Here is a 17159-nt window from a genome sequence, read left to right as displayed (position 1 = left end):
ACTAAAGTAGAGTAATTAAAGTAATAAAGTAATTTTTGTTAGCAATAAATGTACTTAAGCATGAAAAATGCAATTAAAAGCATACTCTGGGTCAACCTATTATCCGAGCCAATACAATCAGATTTTCAGAAGTGTTTGTTTTGTTTTGTTTTTAAATCCAATTGCAGACATAATACATTTATTAAAAAATGATCTAATCTGGCTCTGATGCAGCACACAAAGTGCAATACGTTTACATTTAATCCCTACCTGAGGAAAACTGTTTTCAGCCACCTGTCTTTGAATATAGCCTTTGCCCTGACTGCACACATCTCAGTCTTGTAGCAAATGATCTTGATCGTCGTCATTAAGCCGTAACTCTCAGTTGTACCTGGCATTTGACCATTTGGCCTCTTTGTGTTGTATGGTCATCCAGTGTGACTCCCACCTGTGTGACCTTGCACATGCCGGTCAGAGGTCAAGGCCTTGTTAGACATGTTTATGAAGACAACCGGGGGTCGAGGCCTCTGTTTGTCTGTCTGGCGACAAGAGAGGAAACAAGGGATAGGATTCCGGTAATAGATGAAAGACGAGAGTGGAGATGAAAGGAGGGGTTATCTGGTTCTCTGCGGAGCATATCGATCTGTTTGTGTTTTCATGGGGTGAACGGGTTTGTTGGCCACCGTCCCAGCCAAAGTGCTGAGGTATCGGCTGCGTCGCACCGTGGAAGTGTTGGTGCAGAGGCTGCACTTAAATTAGGGTCCAAGATAGATTTGAGGTCAGCTTTTGCTTCCTCTGGTTGGAATAATAGCCAGTGGCAGTAAAAACTAAACACAATGAGAGCTTGTGAATCATGAATCATCAGCAACTATAATGTTAGCTAGTGCTGCCCTCTTGTGGCCCTTTAAAGGTGCATTATGTAGTTTTGAGGAAGAAATTTTATCAGAAGAGAATTGATTTCTTATGCCTTAACAAACTAAATAAACAAACTCTCTTTGTTTTTATGACTGAATAAACAAACTGACCTTAAAGGACAACACAATGTCATACTGTTTTACTTTGTTTATATTTGGCGGACCCTGCCACCTTTCTAGCTTCGGTCAGTGTTCTGGGGATCTTATTTTCCTCTGAGAACAGCTTGTTTATTCGGTTATGGGAAAAAAAAAAAAAAAAATTCTGAGTCAGTATTATTACCTCATTAATTCTGAGCTTGAATTTCTTTTCCAAAACTACATAGAGCAGCTTTAAAACTACAGCATTTTAACATACAGACCAAAAGGAAAAATAACACCTATCATAAATTAATATGAATATTCTACAAATCACTTTATTGCAGGAATTACACAGTATGGGATCCGGAAAATATACAATGTCAAAGTTTTTCTGTTTGTTAATTAGTTAAGATAACAGTAATCAAGTCTGTTTTATGATGGCAAACACTGCTAATACTCTATATACTTCAAGGAGCAGTTGATCACAACACACAAACAAAACAGGTTACGGTCAGTGTAGAGTAACTGCGAACAGTGAATCTTTCTATAGCTCAGACACGGCCTTCCTCCGACTGACGAAGACTCAAGTTATGTCCAAATATTAAATATTAAGGGATTGTTAAGACCTTATGAAGCATCTCAACTTGCATAGACACATGTAAATATGCAATATTCTCCATGTCCTCATCTGTATGTGTTCGACTTGAATGGACAAAGATAGAACGGGGTGATGACCTTTCACTCTGAACGAAAAATCAATTTTGCCTTAACAGGGATGATGACAGTAAAACACAAACGGCAACAGTCAAGTACATGAGCAAAAAGGCAAGTACATGTTACGTGAAAGTATATATACATGTGCATTTCTTTGGGATCAGAGGAATAGAAGTATTTGGTTCACGTTAATCCTTTAAAGGGCAACTCCTCCAATTTTAAACATTGAAGTGTGTTTACAGGTCTTGGGGGGTTACTACTGCATAAGTGAAAAATAAAGTCTTTTGTGGCTCCAGAAGAAGCTGCAAATAATCTGATAAATTGGCTCCAGTGATGTCACTCAGTGGTTAAGTTGCATTGTGGGTAATGTAGAAGGCAGGTTTGAAAATGGAAAAAGAAAAAGAATACATGTAAATAAAAAATACGACATCTCTGGTTCTGCTGCATCGATTTTGATCATTTTCCCAAAACTTTTCATAATGAGTCCAACAGTGTTATAGGAGTGCAATGCTAGACCAGTGGACTGCTTATTAAAACATGGTGCCTACATTAGCCACAATGCAACTGAGTGCACAGAGTGGCATCACTGGAGGGAATTTATCAGATTACATGCAGCTTCCTCTGGAGCCAAAAAATGCTTTATACTACTTTTTCACACATGCAGTAGAACTCCCCAAGACCTGTAAGCACACTTAAATGTGTCAAATCAGTGCAGTCACCCTTTAATTCGCAGCTGTTATATTCTGACATAGTAAAGGTATAGGTAAGGTGATGATTTTGTCTATTTCTGTTTGTGGTTGTGCAACAATATACTGTATATTACACACAGCTTCCAATAATCCATTCATATATGTACACTCACACATTCATTCACACACACACGCACGCACGCACACACACCAGCCGATGCTATTTCAGTGCTGTTTTTTATGTTACTGTGGCGCTGATTGTCAGACGCTGAAACACTGTTTTTGGATCAAATGGAATCTCACTCAAGTCCAACATATTCTCATAAATCTTATAAATAAAAATGGACTTAAAAGCACACAAAGTAATTCAATAATAACCTGAGGAGAGTATGTTGAACTGTTTCAGAGAGGAATGCATCATATTTACAACAGAGTGATTGTTTTATATGTGTGTCTGCAACATTATGGTGATTTAGCAAATGACCAGTAACCAGTGGTGAGTCCCATCCTTTACATTAGTATGTTTAAACAAGTTAAAACGTGTGAACATCTATAATAATACGTGACTATATCTTTGAATGCTCTGGTGCTGACAGATTAGAAAAAACAAAATGGAATAAGGCAGATAAGTAAGAATAGCACCTGACACACGCAAGAAACCCTTTCAAAATGAACACCAGTTTACCAGTTTAGGGGGCATGTACTCAGTGCAGAGGTAAACTGGGTGCAATTCTTTAGAGACACTTTGTGATCATGTTAGTTAAGTGTTCTGCATGGAGCAAAAAGGCTGCTGTGTTTGGTCGCCGCGCTCTGGATTGTAATGTTCAATCTCTGGTTGTTCTGCAAACCACATCTCTGTCCCTCTCCTCCTCCTCCTCCTCCAACATGCAGGGAAATAGCACCATCCTTTGAAAACAGGAAGTAAAGGCAAGTCGAGGATGTCAGCACACGTGGTTTTGCTCGCAGGTTAGGACGGAGGGCTGTGGTGTTTGGGGTTTATGTCCTCTTCATGCACACCTGACAGCGGCTTATGTGTGTTCGGAGGCTGCCTGCTTTTAGTGTTTGCGGGACAGGTTTCCTGGAAAGGAAGATAGGAAGAAAAACATCAGACGTCCACGAAGAATACCAAGCTTATAATGTAAATGTGGAGGAGATGTGAAAATAAATTGTCAAAATGGCTCTGGCTCTGATTGGCTTAAACTGATAATTTTACTCTAATCCTATCCAATCATCACTCCTCATGCCTTAACCTAACCAACTCAACCGTCAAAGCCAAAACAATATCTTCTAAAGGTAGGAGCAGGAGGAATAAACAAATACGTCTGAGCTTAAGTGATTCTGTCTTACGTAAACATCTCATTGTCTTCGATGGTGGCGAGCCAGAAGCTGTAGGAGTTGGCGTAGTAGTTGCAGGTTCCACGGCCGTGACACTCGATGAATGGAGCGCTGCGGAATTCCTCCAAGCAGGAACCAGGAGAGGCCAAAGCCTGGCCCGAACCCTCAGCACCAGCACTGGTGTGCTACACAAACAGAGAATAGCTCATTAACCAAATGACGCCAAATCTGAAAAGAGTTAGAGTTGTTTGATTTCTGATATGAAAAACTGTCCATGTGCCAATGGAAAAAACAGTTACTTTGGGGGGTTTTCATGCATAGATTTCCATCACACATCAGTTGGTGACCTTGTGTCCCTGGTTAGATGCCAATTGTTCTGGAGCAACAGCCAGTTAGATTTTTTTTGTCCATGTCCAATAATATTCTAGTCGGACCCGCTCTTACAAACCAGGAAATGTTCCAATCATATTATTGCTTTGAAGCAACAGACATAAACAGACTAGATTCACTGCAGTAGGTGCCCTTTTTTTTTTTTTAATATAAAAGATGTTCTGTTCTTCTTGTCTTTCAACATTTGCTTACATAGTATATTCACATTAACTCCTCCCCATCTACTGCACCTCTTAATATAGTAAAAAAAAAAAAATCATTGATGAAGAAAAACCTCAAGAGAAATAAACAAAACATTATGTGTGTGAGCATTCTGCTTGTTCTACTTTCTTGTTATGAGAAATATGAAAATGCAACAAAACAAGTCTTCACAAAAGTGGAGAATGCTTCCCAGATTCTACTGAATCATCACAACTTTGTTGACATTTATGTATTTTTTAACTTGTGAGGAAACTAACAAAGCCAGAGTGCAGAACGTTTCTCTTAAAAGTGATTTTAAGTCTTGATTTCACTCTTTTATTCAAGTAAAAGTATTGGTATACTTACAATACAAATAGTAAAAGTATTCATCATGCCTATTTCAAAATAATGTGTTACATATTACTGATGTATGTAATGTTAATTTTGCAGCTGGTAAATGTAGAGTTTTTTTTAACTATATACTGCTGGGTAGCTAGTGAATTTCTCCCTGGGGATCCTCTTATCCTCAGTGTTACTTCATAGTTTATAGGTTGATTATATTTTGTGTTATTAATCTGAATCTGCAGATTAACTTACATATAAATCAGGTAGAGTAAAAAGTACAATATTTCCCTCTGAAATGTAGTGGAGTAGTAATAGAAATGAGCAGAAAATGGCAGTTCTCAAGTCAGTCCTGTTTTGTCTTACCATGACAAAAGAATATCCGATCCAGAGAGAGTCCCAGCCGTGAGGGCACGGTGGGATCATGATGGTCTGACTGTGAATTGCTATCACCATGGCTGGGGCTTCACACACAGCACACCTGCACACACACACACAGGAGCACAGTATGTGAGTGTTGAATGAGTATCAGATATACGTAAAACTGAACAGCATTGGTAGAAAGGCTGACATACCTGCTGATGAAGGGTTTGATGCTTTCACCAGTGATAGGTGCCATGCTCATGGGCATGGGCTCAGGGGAAGTGAGCCAGTAGGAGTAGTCGTTACGGGAGGCAAAGTTGCACACATTGTTGATGTTACAGAACAGGAAGGGCATGGGGCTGAACTTCCGTAGACAGCTGCCCGCCGTACCTAAAACGCAGATCAAGAAGATGTATAATTCATCCCACAAACATTCCTCTTGTTCTCCGGCTCATCTCTTTCTTTTTCTTTCTCCCTTTCTTTGTGTCTTTCTCATTTTGTGTTCCTCACCCAAGTCCTGTCCATGGGAGCGCTCGTTGCCCTGTACATACAGCAAGGAGTAGCCATCGTATATGATCGAGGTTCCTTCAGGACACTGCGGAATATCCACCGATTGGCTGTGACGGGTCACCAAGAACCCGTGATCCATGGAAGACGGGCCAGGTGGACCCACTTGACCTGGAACACCGTCAGGTCCTGGTGGGCCAGGGTGTCCTCTGGGTCCTAAAGACATGGAGAAATTAATAAGTTATGACCGCGACATCACAACAGCTCTTACACCTTTCATCCCTGTGAGTTGCTCACCCTGCGGCCCCGGCAGGCCAGGATCTCCTTTGCTTCCAGGTTGACCGTGATATCCAGGGATGCCATCTTCACCTTTAGGACCTATAAGACCCGTCACACCTGAAAGAAAAAATGATGATGCTATTAGTAGAATGGATGCAGAGGATGGGTGGAGCACGACACAAATGATAGATCACAGGGGATAACACAATTTTAAGCAAAATGTCACCTTGCTGTCCTTTCTGTCCGGGGACCCCAGATGGTCCCTGAGGTCCAGGTAAGCCTTGAATCCCAGGGAATCCAATGTCTCCTTTGATGAAAATGCTGGGGCCAGGAGCACCAGGGGGGCCATCATTGCCTGAAATAAACAGTATCATTATAGGACATGAGTAGACAATGAGTGATATGTTGTGTATTTCATCACTTTGAAGGGTCTCCCCTCCTTTTTATACCCTTTTCTCCGGGGAATCCTCTGTCTCCAAGTTCTCCTTTGAATCCCAAGTCCCCGAAAGTACCCTTTGCACCTAGAGTTTTTTATTCAAAAATATTTTAATTGTCACTGTCATTGTCACTAAATAAAAACACATCTTTCCGTCCAAATTTGCATAAAAACACATGCTTTGTTTCACTCGACTATCACACTATACTCACCTGGGAAGCCAGCGACACCTTGCACTCCTCTCTCTCCCTTCTGTCCGTCGATACCTGGAAGACCAGGTTGTCCCTATAATACACACACACATCCAGACACACACACAGACACACACATGTACATACAGTTACACAAGGCATGCTATTAAGTGTTTCGCTGAAAACTTGCTCCAGTTAAACAGCATTTTTGCAGCATTTTTAACAGCACTAACATGCATCATCTCTAAACAGTGTATAACATGCGCAGCTTAAGTCATGTAAAACAGCCTCATGACATACAGGAAGTCCAGGAACTCCGGGGTCGCCCTTATGTCCCGACTCTCCCTGAAAACCGGGGTTACCCTGGTCTCCTTTATCCCCCTTTTGGCCTTCTCTGCCTGGCACACCAGGGACTCCAGGTGATCCTGTGACTCCTGTTTGATAAAGACAAGAAGAAACACTTTTCACTTGTAACTGTGGCTCTAAAATGTACATTTTGGAAATAATCATTCGACTAATAATGGCATGTCATGTATGTGGCATACCTCTTTCTCCAGTGTGCCCTTGTTCTCCCCTGTCTCCCTTAGGACCCTCTTGCGAGATACCTGGCAACCCCCTCTCTCCTGGCTCACCCGCAGATCCGATTAAACCTGTATGTCCCTTGTCGCCTTTGATGCCAGGGACACCTGGATGACCTGGAGTACCAGGGAAGCCAGGGATGCCTTTATCACCTGGTGAGGGAAAGAGAAGGTCACATGATTGAACTTTTTGTCTCCAGTGATTGAGATATGAATCAACGATGGAAAGGCTCTAACCTTTGATACCAAGAGCTCCAGGGGGACCTTGGAAACCTCGGCCAGGTAAACCTGCAGAGAAGGATGGATTAAAAGTCACTGAGAAGCAGTTTCTGTAATGTCTGGATTGGTAATGAGGGGCCTGCAGAAAAACAAAATCTAAACCTTAAAAACTAATGTTAATACTTTTTAATTAGAGCTTGTGGCTTCTAGTACTTACATTCTAAAAAACCCATCAGAACATGAATAATTGTATTAAAATGTGCATGAAAGGATTTGGATGAGGGTGCCAGAGAGATTTCATTAAACAGTAACGGCAGTGAATTACTGCAGTGTAGTCTCCTCTTAACTCCTCTGACACTCACCTGGGTCGCCTTTCTCCCCTGAGGATCCTGGGATGCCGTCCACTCCAGCCTCTCCCTTCTCCCCAGTAGGGCCGGGAGGTCCCTGTAAGCCACCCTCACCTGGAAGAGAACAAGTATACACACTGACTATTAATTCTTAATTACTAACAAGACAAAATAGGCAGTTTCTTGTGACAGGTCTGATTTGATAAGTTAACCATTCCCTGAGCTGTCACAGATGTTTGTGGAAAAACCTGGCCGCTGATCTTCTTACATGATTAAGGCCATCTTTGTAAAGTAAAGGATTTATTTCAATTTGAAATTATTGTTGTGATTAAATAATGTGGGGACTATATAGCTGATTAAATAATCATGTCACTTACCAGGCCGACCTTCCTGACCAGGTTCTCCTGGAGACCCTGGCAGCCCAGGCGTACCCTTCTCACCTGGTATACCTGGCTGACCTGTACAACACACACCAGAATAAGAATTGACATGGAATACGAACATGTATAGTTACTATATCTGGTGTAGTATGTGACAACACAGACTGAAATCTGACCTGTATACCCGATGCTTCCTTTCTCTCCCTTGGATCCCTCCAGTCCTGGCTTGCCTGACATACCCTCGTGACCCCTCAGACCCTTATCTCCTGGTGTTCCTGGGAATCCTGGCTGGCCTTTCTCACCCTGTGAGAGTAGAGGATTGGAGAGAAATGCTAGGTAAAGACAGATAGGTACTGAGGTTTATTAGCGGAGCACAATCAGAAAAGAAGAGTGCAGAGATTGTATATATGACAGTAAAACATTTCCATTTCCATCTCTGTTGTGCACCAGTTTATAATCTTGACACAAGATTATCCATAGGTGTAGTTACATTAGAAATTCAAAGTGGGTATTTGTGGTCGCAGTGGAGTTATCCAGTAGTCATTATTACATTACTAAATGAGCACTCAGTACTCTTAGCTAGGAACACGACCATCAAACTCATCCTTACTTTCTATCTCAACTAAACACCTGTAAAGTTTCATGACTGAATCTTGCATGGTTGTGATGGTTGACAGGATCTGTCTACAGAAAGACATATAAACACATGGCAGGCTACTCAAATCTGCTTCTGTGGTAGGTTCTTATACAATTGGTGTCTCCAGGACCTCATTTTGCCATGATGAAATACTCACTCATAGATATCAGCCACCTCAATACACCTGATTTTTCCACGATCAATGCATTATTCTCTAAGAAATTGACAAAAACGTTTTTCTGATTGCAAGCTCCACTGAAAGCAGAGCTGACTTTTCTCCTCGTTCCTCCTAGAGTTACCATGTACACAGCTCAATGGTGTTTTATCCATTTTACTTATAATTACGAATTGATAACTAAACTGGGTGTTTCGTGTCCATCTAAGCCTTGCATGTTCTCAGACTGGCGATTTTTAGTCCACACAAGAAGAGCAGTCACGCTCGTACAGCCACATGACATCGCTGGCTACGTTCACAGAACTAGTGTTATGAAACATAACCGTTGTCATAGCTCTAAGATTACCTTTTCTCCTGGATGTCCGGGGATCCCAAGACCTGGCTCACCAGCTAATCCCTTGTCTCCTTTCAGCCCATCTGTGCCTCTGAATCCAGGATGTCCCGGTGTACCTATATCTCCTTTAGTACCCTTTGGACCAGCCACACCTGCACAAACACACACACACAAGCAGACAAAGTTCTGATATTTAGAGGCGTGTTTCTCACAATTTAATGTGAAATTTAGGGTTTCTCTTGTTTGAAATTTTCACAACTCAGCTTTTTTACAGGACAAAATTTAAAGTTTGTAATACACACTATACATGTTCAAATGGATGCGTCATTTGAGAGTTCTTACCTGGTATGCCCATCTCTCCAACACTGCCTTTCTGTCCAGGTACTCCGATTCTGCCAGCCTCTCCTGGAAAACCGGGGTCTCCTTTCTCACCTGAGACACATCAGTGAGTTTGAAAAGTTAATTTATCTTTTTTTCCCTCCATTTTCATCAGATGACACGGAACATGGAGAGAGTTTACTCAAAAAATTAGGGTTAAATTAAATGTTTAGGACAAAAAGATGATTATCACATGAAATCAATATGTTAGAAATATCCTATTTAAATAAATCTAACACATCTATTCAAATGGTCACCTGGTTGTCCAGGTGTTCCAGGCTCTCCATCTTTCCCTGGCATTCCAGGGTCTCCGGGAAGTCCACGGAAGCCCTTCTGTCCAGTGAGCCCAGGGTTACCTGACAGAAAAACAGTATTAAAAGCCCCATTTAGATATGTACATCTTAACCTATGTGTAACTATACAGGGTCACCAATGTCCATGTTTGGAGCAAAGCCCTCATGTGACACATACACTCTTATTGAGCCAAAGGCCAGTGTGTTGTTTTATACCTCTGTCTCCGAGGTCTCCCTTCTCCCCCTTCATATGCTCCATGTCAACGTCGCTCATGTTCCCGGGAGGGCCCTGAAGACCTGTATCTCCCCTTTCGCCCTTAAGACCAGGCTCTCCAATATCCCCTCTTGGTCCGGTAATACCAGGATCACCTGAGAGCGTCGGTGGGGATGAGAAACTGTTATTGCTGCTGTTAAACCTAAATACAACAACTAAAAGCGTACGAGACAGGCTGAACAAAGCAAGAACTCTATAAAAAGTTGTTACAATTTGGTCGTCCTCACCTCTATGACCAGGATCTCCAGGTGTACCAGGTGGTCCAGGCATGCCTTGTACTCCTGGTGTCCCAATAACCCCCATTTCACCTTTGGGACCTGGCAAACAAACACACACACACACCGTGAGATTACTGTGAATAAAACATATTTACATTACATTATGTAAATAAACCAGGCGAATGTATTTTTTTACTACAGTATTAAAACTTAACTATAACTTCATGTTACACTCATCACTCTCCTGCTCTGAGTTTCTCTTTTTAACCGAAATTCCTTACTCATTCACAATTCCTAATTATTTCCACTCAGCTACTGTCAGTGAAACACTTCCTGCACAGTTTTTAATGTTTCACATTAAAAGCCTCCCAACAGCAGCCCATACCTGGCAGGCTTTTAATGTGAAACATGTATAGGAAGTTGAAAGAAGTAATGGCAAAGAAGATGTAGTGATACTATCTCTGAAATAAAAAGGTATTTCTGATAAAAATAGATCTCAGAGAAGCATGGTGAATGAATTCATGTTGTAGAAATGTACATTATATTGATTATATTATGGACTGTCCTTTATTTATTTGTGTAAATGCATCAAGAAACAAAACAACAAGAAAACACCCTAAGACAGTGAAGAACCCAACATCAATGAAAAGGTTTCGTCAGTCTCACCTTGATGTCCAATCAGTCCGTCCCTGCCTGGTAAGCCTGGTGGCCCTGGCAGTCCTTTAGTACCCTGGACTCCTGGGAACCCAGGTGCTCCTGTCTCTCCCTGAGGCCCCGGCATGTCCAGACCAGGTGTACCTGGAAAGCCCTTTTCTCCCTTTATACCTCCCCGACCTGTTCAACACACACATACAAATATATGTTTAGTCGTAGTAAGAAAAAGTGTTAGTAATCACAATGCAATCACTTCCTTCCTTTAATGTGTCTAGTCAAGTGTCCGTCTATGCACAATAGCAGAACCAGAAACTGAAGCCACTACATGGAAGTCAGCCTTGGCTAATCTTATTATTTACTCCTATGCTTTTCTTTCTGTGACATGTCAAAATTTCTTCCATGAAAAAGTTCTATGTTGACTTTGTTCTGACCGAATGGTCCTGGCTCTCCAGGTGGTCCTTGGGGTCCAGGAGCTCCGGGTGAACCTTTTCCTGGAGCACCTTGTGAGCCAACCTGTCCAGGAAGTCCTGGAGGTCCCACGTCACCTAGTTTTAAAGATGAATGAAAAACAATGTTGTACGTAGACGTAGACTGAATTGAACCAAGCTTCACCTCAGAGTTGATCTAATTGTCTTGCAGTACCTTTGATTCCCTGAGAGCCTGGTAGTCCTGTGCCACCTTCTTGTCCGGGAAAACCAGGTAGTCCAATGCTACCCTTCTCTCCCTGGAAGCCAATAATTCCTTGGGGGCCAGGCAAACCTTTGGGACCTGGAAGACCTCGTCCTGGTTCACCCTGCGAAGTGTAGAAATAAGCAGTGATTTGCATCTCAGCTCTGGCAGTGATGACAGACTGGTGATAGTGATTTACATGGCATTGAAATCTCCAATTTGATCTTATCCATGAAACAGTTTTCTTGTGTTTGTTGGATTTGAATTGTGTTGCATAACAATTGCACTTTGAGATCAATAGACTCTAATGTTCCTAAACAAAGTCTTCTCAAACACCTGTTGCACAGAAAACTAAGATCTTTCATCATCATCAAAACCAGGATGCTAAAGCATAATATCTGTACTTTTGAAACTCTAATTCTAAATTGAAATATAAATGCAGAAAAAAACAAACCTTTTGTCCAGCTGGACCAGATTGACCAGTTAAGCCATCCTGTCCTGGTCTTCCTGGTTCTCCTGGTAATCCTGGAGCTCCTGGAATTCCACTGATTCCTACAAACATGGATGAAAAATGTCTCTTATGTTCTGCTCATGTACATGCACTCTATCATAGTCTGTTTACATTTTTCCTCAAGAACACATGTGTATTTTGAATGTCTGTGATGCATCTACGAGGAGGAGCGATGGAGTCAACATGGAGTAACTTACCTTTAGGACCAGTTGGGCCTGGAAATCCAATTCCAGGGGGTCCTTGTTCACCCTTGGTTCCACGGAAACCTGGCTGCCCTGGGTCTCCAGGCAGGCCTCTATCACCTGGAGCCAGCAACATGTTGCATGGTAAACAGGAATAATAACAAACAATCTTCACTTATATGTCTCCACACTAAGTTGTTTTTGTAAATACATGAAACTGCATGATGATAACCGGCTCCTCCACTAAATTTCTAATTTTACTTTATTTATCAAAGGCAAGGTTAAGTTCACAGATTCATCTTCAAAAAACACATTTCAAATCAATATTTTTTTGCAATGGAGTATGAGGGACACCAATGAAGGACTAAGGTGCTGCTCACCTTGAATTCCAGGTCTGCCAGTTTCTCCCTGTGATCCAGGTACTCCTGGAGGTCCAGGAGCGCTCACACCTTGACCTGGCTCACCTTTTATACCTGTTGGACCCAAGTCATATGTTATCAATACATAGATGTTAAGTAGCTATGAGTATCAGATGTGCTGTCAGTATTTGAGGCTCTGTGCAGATCTCATGCGTACCAGGTCGTCCAGGAGTTCCAGGAAGACCAGGTCTCCCATGACTACCCTTCTCTCCGGACTCTCCTTGTCGACCGAAGCCTGGCAGACCAGGCGGACCCCTCTCTCCAGGAGTCCCGATGAGACCCGGGTCCCCACTTGGTCCACGCTCACCCTTGATGCCCTCTTTGGCCTGAGAGCAAGATGAGAGAAAGGGGATGTCCAATTGACTTTACTTTTAAGATTCATAATAAATTTAAGAGACTGAATAGCTGAAGAGTGAATTCAAGAATAATAGAAACCACAATTGCTACAAACAATCAAACATGTTTTGCTTAAAACCACAATTATTGACTTTTTGGATACTTGGGGACAGTGCATGAGCTGCAAAAACAGCACTGACCTATTATCCTCTTATAAAGCTGATACAGCAAACATGTTAGCAAACACGATTATAAAATACCCAAAACATCTTAGCTCTGTTTTTGGTCTCCTCCAACTCCTAGGAAGATTTTTAGCATTTTCTTAGCTGCTAAATGCTCCATCATGTTCACTGAATGCTTGTTTAATTTAACTGTTTTAAAACCATGCTGATGAAAGCAGGGAGACTGAGCCAAAACTCTTAAATTGACAGAAGTAGAACCAAAAGAATGAGTAGAACAATGCCTAAAAGCTGAGTAAAACTAAAACAGTGTGAACTTGCTAATTTCACTTGCAGCAAAGGGTTTTAAAAGTTTGACAGGCAGTTCAATCATTTCCACAAAGAGTCTCTCTCATGGTGCTGATATCCAGTAATCCTGTGTAACACACACTTACCGGTTCTCCTTTGAGGCCAGGTTCACCTGGAATGCCAGATCTTCCTGGCTGTCCATCCAGCCCTGGCTGCCCTGGTGTCCCAGGAACACCAGGCAGACCTTTGTCACCCTTCAGACCAGGTGCTACAAAAATGTCCCCTGGCTCACCAACAGCACCAGGGGCTCCCATCAACCCAGGGGTGCCTTGAGAACCCTGCATGCAAGTCAAAAATTGTGTCACACTCTGAAGAAAATATCAATGACATGACATGGGGTCAACTGTGAAAACACAACACAATTAGCCTAGATCTCGTCCCCAGTGTCTCTGACATTAGTCTACTCACAGTTCTTCCGTGTTGTCCAGGAGAGCCAGTCTGACCCTTTTCTCCCTTGCTGCCCACTGCTCCAGGAGGTCCTGCAGGTGAAAATGTACATTCAGTACTCAACATAGTGTATGTCAATACACTGGAAGAAATATATATTAGAATGTGAGGTGTAAATTACAGAAAACTCTCCAACAAAAAGCAATCTTTACATCATAACCCTGATGTTTTTTGGGAAATGGCACCAGAAATTTGGTGGACAGTCACCACTGTTTCATCTGCACAAGACCACTGTTCACTCACCTCGATCTCCTTTAGGGCCCTGGGGCCCAGGTAATCCAGGTAGGCCAACACCTTCACACTGAACACAGGTATCTCCCTTGTCACCTGAGAGATAGGTACAGAAACATCAATTAAACCGACAAAAGACAGCTTTTTTTCTGTGTTCGCGACATCGGCGCCATCAGTAATACCGCAGGGAAACACTAGGAGGGGGAAAGTTGGAAAGTTGTCTATTTCCACTTTAAGTAAAATAAATATGATGGCCTTAACATGTAATTCAGCAGCACCACTTTATGAATTCATATATATAAAAAAACAATTTTATTATTGGTTAAACTTTCAATAGTAAACAGTAAATAGTAACAAATACAGGCTACTTCTTTGTAGTCTGTTAGAAAAGTCCCCAGACTCCCTCTAAAAATCATGCAATTTTGTGAATTGTTGAGTTAGAAGACACTTCATAAAACTTTGTAATGCCCTCCTAAACACATTCTTAAATATTTGGGAGTTCTTGTAAATTTGGCAAATGCTTTACATCAAGTTTTATCATTTGTCCCAGCAATATCCACTTGTGATCAGATCACCCAAGATGCACGTTAACGCCAAGTGTGACCAGGCAAGTAGAAACATTGGAATACGTTGACTGATGATTGGCACTGATCAACTTTTATTATAGACATTCGTACCTTTCTGTCCCAATTCCCCTTGTAACCCTGGAGGTCCAGGCGGTCCAGGAGCTCCTTTCTCGATATCACATGAATTAGGGTCAACTGTGCACACACACACACACACACACACACAAACTCATTAGGTTATTAAAACATTTATAAGTGTCCCACGTTATGATCTTGGGATATTTAATGATCATACTTGGTTGTCCAGGTGGTCCCGCAGGTCCAGGGTTTCCTGGTTGACCTGGAGGTCCAACGAGAGACTCTCCTTCCATTCCTCTGTCTCCCTTCTCACCCCTCTCTCCACGAGGCCCTTCAATGTCCCGGCCTGAAGTACAAAACAAGGAAGCCGGTTAATTTGTTATTCAGGTTTGTATGTGTTGGACTGACATGCAGCAACATTGTGCGATTTTACCTGGTGGACCTGCCTCTCCCTGAGGACCAGGAAAACCTGCAGAATTAAGAAAAAAACAAAAAGGAAGAAAAAACATGGTTATCATTGAAAGTGATCCAAGGTAGGTGTTTATACGCATGTGTTTCAGCATATGTATGTGTATCATACAATGGTCAACTATACCTTTTTCTCCTGTTAACCCTGGGAGACCACGAGGACCAGCAGGACCAGGGGCCCCACTCCCCTAAAATAAAAAAAATTACAAAGCTTAATGATGCAGGTCACTTTTTTCAGATCATGTTAAAGTTTTATTTTGCTAATCTACCTAAACGCAGGTTAGTTGACTGATGAACTTCCTACCTGTTCTCCTTCTAATGCTGACTATTACTGCAGAACTGGTGCAAATTATTTCTATTTAAATAACTGTGAAGAAAACAACGATGGAAAGTTGGGTGCAGTTTGAAAAATGAGGACTTCTTTTACAAAAAATTTTAAAAAAACACCAAAAGAATCACATAAATCGGCTCCATCCACCTTGTTCTACGTCATCCAAGATCCCAAATTGATTTCAAAAGACATTATTTATACCCTTTTTAAAGCCAAAATCTCCACTATAGTTGCTAAGATGAAAGTGTTATTGTGCACTTAAATAAATTTGGGATCTCGGGGCTCACGCAGACTTGATTACGCCCAGACAAGCTGTGTGGAGCCATTTTCGCCCCCCACAAGTCCCAATCTAGTTCAGTGGCTTAGGAGAATGCTTTGAATCATTTTGCTGTGAAACTCAAGAAATGTTTTGTGGACTATAAACTTCACCCAATTTTCCATCGCCATCGGAGAGTGAGTAAATAATGACTTAATTTATATTTTTGGGTGAACTTGTCCTTATAGTCGGGGTGTATCCTGAGGGACAGTAGATGTCAAGACATCCCGAGTTCAAAGAGTAACTAAAAAGGCTGAAAAGCAGCGTTGATTGTTTTCAGTCTGTTGCGGCTCATGTGGTCAGGAGTGTGCTCTGTTGCACCTTTAACAACACCCAGCAGTGATGTCACAGTGTACTGACACACCCTGAAGTACATCACTGTGGAGATGTGAGAAGATAAACTACTAGAGGTCAATAAAAACTTTACAGGTGTTAAGTTTCTTTTTGAGTCCTGTGTGTGGGTCAAGCTCCTTTAATTCTAATTCATTGTTTCAGACGAGTAGGAGAAGATTTTATACAACTTTAAAAACCTTGGATTACCTCTTTAACATGCTCAATTAACTAAATTATTATGTGGTGACCTCTGCTGGTAGTTTTTTTCGAATTAATCCTTTTTGTCGCTGATGGGAAAGAACGAGTGGCTGAGAGAGAGAGGAGAGACGTCACTTACATAACCAGGTGGTCCTCTCTCGCCCTTTTCACCCTGAAACAAGACAGAGAAGTTAGTCTGTCTGACCACAACATCTCCAAGATCATTTAAGTTTCAGATTAAAACTCTGATTTGAGTAAATCAAATTAGTCACCTGTGAACCAGTGTATCCTGGAGCTCCAAAAAAGCCTTTTTCTCCCTGAATGAAGAAAAAGATGTAAATACCTAAGCGATAAACATTTCACAATATAAAAGCGACATCTGGACGGTCGAGTAGGTGGATAGAACAGGAAGTTGTTGTTACCTTGGGCCCAGGCCCTCCATCCTTGCCAGGTTTACCCTACAATTACACAAAGAGTTCAAATCACTTTGATTAGTTTTGGATTGATAATAAAGACATTGCTATATAGAGTTGAATATGTATTAGCTCGACAAAGAAACGTATTAAACAAGTTTGTATGTTTTCATAATGACATAATAATCATAATATATTATATAATAAAACTTTAACTATTGACACATCTGCATTAAAATCTTACCAATGA

General features: G+C 41.6%; 1 protein-coding gene across 1 annotated transcript in view; it reads right to left on the bottom strand.

Moving 5' to 3' along the window:
* Nucleotides 1–1286: 1286 nt before the first annotated feature.
* col4a1 (collagen, type IV, alpha 1) overlaps nucleotides 1287–17159 on the bottom strand; it is a 44244-nt gene continuing 28371 nt past the window's right edge. The window contains exons 16-52 of the mRNA XM_073473777.1: nucleotides 16919–16954; nucleotides 16769–16813; nucleotides 16636–16668; nucleotides 15446–15506; nucleotides 15284–15319; nucleotides 15068–15196; nucleotides 14884–14967; nucleotides 14219–14302; nucleotides 13937–14007; nucleotides 13615–13806; nucleotides 12823–12991; nucleotides 12627–12719; nucleotides 12262–12366; nucleotides 12008–12105; nucleotides 11527–11677; nucleotides 11316–11429; nucleotides 10897–11064; nucleotides 10240–10329; nucleotides 9955–10107; nucleotides 9703–9801; nucleotides 9410–9499; nucleotides 9080–9219; nucleotides 8098–8224; nucleotides 7919–7999; nucleotides 7557–7655; nucleotides 7213–7263; nucleotides 6943–7128; nucleotides 6698–6831; nucleotides 6419–6491; nucleotides 6220–6291; nucleotides 5997–6125; nucleotides 5789–5887; nucleotides 5495–5707; nucleotides 5197–5374; nucleotides 4988–5102; nucleotides 3722–3894; nucleotides 1287–3452 (exon numbers count right to left, since the gene is read on the bottom strand). Coding sequence (XP_073329878.1) covers nucleotides 3371–3452; nucleotides 3722–3894; nucleotides 4988–5102; nucleotides 5197–5374; nucleotides 5495–5707; nucleotides 5789–5887; nucleotides 5997–6125; nucleotides 6220–6291; nucleotides 6419–6491; nucleotides 6698–6831; nucleotides 6943–7128; nucleotides 7213–7263; nucleotides 7557–7655; nucleotides 7919–7999; nucleotides 8098–8224; nucleotides 9080–9219; nucleotides 9410–9499; nucleotides 9703–9801; nucleotides 9955–10107; nucleotides 10240–10329; nucleotides 10897–11064; nucleotides 11316–11429; nucleotides 11527–11677; nucleotides 12008–12105; nucleotides 12262–12366; nucleotides 12627–12719; nucleotides 12823–12991; nucleotides 13615–13806; nucleotides 13937–14007; nucleotides 14219–14302; nucleotides 14884–14967; nucleotides 15068–15196; nucleotides 15284–15319; nucleotides 15446–15506; nucleotides 16636–16668; nucleotides 16769–16813; nucleotides 16919–16954 — 4053 coding nt within the window. The 3' untranslated portion in view covers nucleotides 1287–3370. The remainder of the gene's footprint in view (nucleotides 3453–3721; nucleotides 3895–4987; nucleotides 5103–5196; nucleotides 5375–5494; nucleotides 5708–5788; nucleotides 5888–5996; nucleotides 6126–6219; nucleotides 6292–6418; nucleotides 6492–6697; nucleotides 6832–6942; nucleotides 7129–7212; nucleotides 7264–7556; nucleotides 7656–7918; nucleotides 8000–8097; nucleotides 8225–9079; nucleotides 9220–9409; nucleotides 9500–9702; nucleotides 9802–9954; nucleotides 10108–10239; nucleotides 10330–10896; nucleotides 11065–11315; nucleotides 11430–11526; nucleotides 11678–12007; nucleotides 12106–12261; nucleotides 12367–12626; nucleotides 12720–12822; nucleotides 12992–13614; nucleotides 13807–13936; nucleotides 14008–14218; nucleotides 14303–14883; nucleotides 14968–15067; nucleotides 15197–15283; nucleotides 15320–15445; nucleotides 15507–16635; nucleotides 16669–16768; nucleotides 16814–16918; nucleotides 16955–17159) is intronic.

Source organism: Pagrus major, chromosome 9 (assembly GCF_040436345.1).
Source record: "Pagrus major chromosome 9, Pma_NU_1.0".
In the NCBI taxonomy this organism is placed as follows: domain Eukaryota; kingdom Metazoa; phylum Chordata; class Actinopteri; order Spariformes; family Sparidae; genus Pagrus; species Pagrus major.
Note: the sequence above shows the minus strand (reverse complement) of the source record. Positions and strands in the feature narration are given on the sequence as shown.